At 40.7% G+C, this 3,993-nt stretch overlaps 1 protein-coding gene across 1 annotated transcript in view; it reads left to right on the top strand.

Moving 5' to 3' along the window:
* Positions 1-559, top strand: part of LOC138359040 (collagen alpha-2(I) chain-like) — a 21,820-nt gene extending 21,261 nt beyond the window's left edge. Inside the window, exon 4 of the mRNA XM_069317731.1 lies at positions 65-559. Coding sequence (XP_069173832.1) covers positions 65-559 — 495 coding nt within the window. The remainder of the gene's footprint in view (positions 1-64) is intronic.
* Positions 560-3,993: the final 3,434 nt, after the last annotated feature.

Below are 3,993 nucleotides of genomic sequence, written 5' to 3' on the forward strand. Positions count from 1 at the left end.
ACAAGACTTGCTGACACAAACAAGACTTACAGACACAAGACTTAGACACAAACAAGACTTACAGACACAAACAAGACTTACAGACACAAACAAGACTTACAGACGCAAACAAGACTTACAGACACAAACAAGACTTACAGACACAAACAAGACTTACAGACACAAACAAGACTTACAGACACAAACAAGACTTACAGACACAAACAAGACTTACAGACGCAAACAAGACTTACAGACACAAACAAGACTTACAGACACAAACAAGACTTACAGACACAAACAAGACTTACAGACACAAACAAGACTTACAGACGCAAACAAGACTTACAGACACAAACAAGACTTACAGACACAAACAAGACTTACAGACGCAAACAAGACTTACAGACACAAACAAGACTTACAGACACAAACAAGACTTACAGACACAAACAAGACTTACAGACGCAAACAAGACTTACAGACACAAACAAGACTTACAGACACAAACAAGACTTACAGACACAAACAAGACTTGCTGACACAAACAAGACTTGCTGACACAAACAAGACTTGCTGACACAAACAAGACTTACAGACACAAACAAGACTTACAGACACAAACAAGACTTGCTGACACAAACAAGACTTACAGACGCAAACAAGACTTACAGACACAAACAAGACTTACAGACACAAACAAGACTTACAGACACAAACAAGACTTACAGACACAAACAAGACTTGCTGACACAAACAAGACTTGCTGACACAAACAAGACTTGCTGACACAAACAAGACTTGCTGACACAAACAAGACTTACAGACACAAACAAGACTTACAGACACAAACAAGACTTACAGACACAAACAAGACTTGCTGACACAAACAAGACTTGCTGACACAAACAAGACTTGCTGACACAAACAAGACTTACAGACACAAACAAGACTTACAGACTTTGGTAATACCACGAATATCAAACTGAGTGATACCAGGACATGAATATAAATAGGACCGGTTGATATATAACCAGTTGATATATAACCAGTTGATATATAACCAGTTGATATATAACCAGTTGATATATAACCAGTTGATATATAACCAGTTGATATATAACCGGTTGATATATAACTGGTTGATATATAACCGGTTGATGTATAACCGGATGATGTATAACCAGTTGATATATAACCAGTTGATATATAACCGGTTGATATATAACCGGTTGATTATAGCCAGAGCCGCCAGGTGTGGCTGAAGTGAGATAGAAACCAGTTCGTGATTGACTACTCAACTGAAATTGACAATTTTAATTTTTTTTTATTTATCCCCTGATTGGTCGCCTGAAACCAAGTTCCGTTTCTGAGCGCAATAATGATTGCACTTATTGGCCAATCACGGAAGTTATGTTTGAAGACATTCTTAATGATGACGTTTGGAAATGCACTTTTTAAGTATCTTCGCTGATTGGTTAATTAAAGAATTTAAATTCATAAAGTCGACGCTTATTGGTCAGAGGCATAATTGAGTGTCCTCGTTGATTGGTCTCTCACAGGAGTCATCTCTAACGAGCAGAAACGTTAATATTAGACTCAGCGTTGAACAGCTACTAATAAAAATTGCATTTGCAAAGAGCCACGTTGATTGGCTGACTGCCATTATTTCCGTTCATTAAGTGCTCGCTGATTGGCTTCCTGATATGTCATCGATGCATAGCGCGAGGTTTTAATTGGCTGGTGGACGTTGCAGATTATCAGATATGAATCCTCATCAATCATCATGTCAGACTCGGGAATTGTCGTGTGCATTGTTAGGTGATGCCTCGGTAATTAGCCTAGGAGTCCTCGTTAATTATAAAGTTAAACCTTCTCCATTATCGTGTGAATCTCGTTAATTATCACGTGACGTTCCATATATTGTCACGTGAAACCTATTAATTGGTTATGTAAAACCTTATCACTTGTCACGTGAAATCTCACTTTGTCACGTTGAACCTCATCATTTGTCACGTTAAACCTCATAACTTGTCACGTTAAACCTCATAACTTATCACGTTAAACCTCATAACTTATCACGTTAAACCTCATAACTTGTCACGTTAAACCTCATAACTTATCACGTTAAACCTCATAACTTGTCACGTTAAACCTCATAACTTATCACGTTAAACCTCATAACTTGTCACGTTAAACCTCATAACTTGTCACGTTAAACCTCATAACTTGTCACGTTAAACCTCATAACTTATCACGTGAAACATCATTTTGTCACGTTAAGCTTCACCACTCCACGTTAAACCTCATTTAAGTTATTGTTGTTAAAGATTCGCTACCTGGAACAAAAAGTTCCAAGTAGCACGGGCTATGGTGAGCCCGTAGTACATTTAAGTAATGAAAACGGTAACAGTATAAATTAACTGTGAACAAATAAATCATGGCTTCACGGAAATACAGTAGAACAAACATGAAACGCAAGTTTTTTAACCATGGGGTTATGCATACCCCCTAGGAGGCCTGGTCGACGACCGGGCCGCGGGGACACTAAGCCCCGGAAGCACCTCAAGGTAGAAGCACCTCAAGGTTGGTACCCCAGAGTGGGTATGGGCACCATTTAATGCTGGGTATGGGATTCATGCTATGAACATCTAAAGACTAAGTTGTTAGATTAGAATGAACAATCATCAATACGGATTGAGGTGGGTTTTTTCCGATTTTTCCATACAGTACAACCAAGCTATTGACGTCTTTTGAAATCATACTCATCCCTAATAGGAATGGTGTTGGCGGGGATTTCGACAGCCTGGCGTAATGGGTATTAGCGTAAAAGGAAAATATCAAGGGCCAAGCCGTTAGGGCTATATAGCACTGGGAAGGGGACAAGGATAAGGATTTGGGATGGGACGGGGGGGAAGGATTGGTGCCTAACCACTTGGACGGTCGGGAATTGAACGCCGACCTGCATGAAGCGAGACCGTCGCTCTACCGTCCAGGCCATATGAACGGTGGAGAGGACGGGCTGCATTATGCCTACTATTAAGACAAATGAGTCAATCCACTAAGGCTGTGAGGAGATGCGAACCTGAGACTCAGGAAATGTCAACCACATACTCTACCACTGGACCACGTTAGTGTCATTTATATGTGTAATTGAGACAAATAACCAAAGATGGACATTATAACGACAACATGAACGTTTCCTCTCCAGATGAAGAATGCAAGTCACAGAACACACAGACTGATCACAGCTGTGTAATCTATTGAGCTCAAGTTAAAAGCATAATGAAAATAATCGTCACTAGAGAAGGTGAATGAAATCCAAGATACTACTACCACTACTACTACTACTACTACTACTACTACTACGCATAAGTCAGACCTAAAACAAACTTCAAGTATTGAGCACTTGCCTGAGTAAAGCAAGCACTTAAGCAAGCAAAAGGGAAGGCGCTTGCCCAAGGAACCCACTGACGACTCGAGAACTAAGCGATGACCGATGACCCACTGATGGCTCAGTGTTCAGTGAACTACTGAACGAACTACTGAACACTACAAACGAACTTGTTCATCAAAGAGGCACCAAGAACACCCTCAACCCCATACATTAGTGTCACACTGACATCAAAGACGCCACTATAGACACACTTCCCATACACTATACACTTCCCATACACTATACACTTCCCATACACTCACCCAGCAGACTACCGCCCGTAATTCAACAGCCATACAGAAGTGTATTAAAGTTTCTATCACTGACATCCCTCAATCTTCAAACAACAAAGCAGTTGCACAAACAATAGATGAAAGAGTGAGGATTATTCAAAGGTGTGGCAACAGCAGTTCTTGCAACATGGGTATGGTACAGGACACTCTTGCATGTCCTATTATACTGTCTTCAAGGACACTGTCCTCTACGGTACAGCCCCCAAGGGAACTGTCACGGGGTACTGTCCCCCAGAATTCTGTTTCCAAAGTTGCTGTCTTTACAGGGGCCTCGTAGCCTGGTGG

This window comes from Procambarus clarkii, chromosome 88, assembly GCF_040958095.1.
Source record: "Procambarus clarkii isolate CNS0578487 chromosome 88, FALCON_Pclarkii_2.0, whole genome shotgun sequence".
Taxonomy (NCBI): domain Eukaryota; kingdom Metazoa; phylum Arthropoda; class Malacostraca; order Decapoda; family Cambaridae; genus Procambarus; species Procambarus clarkii.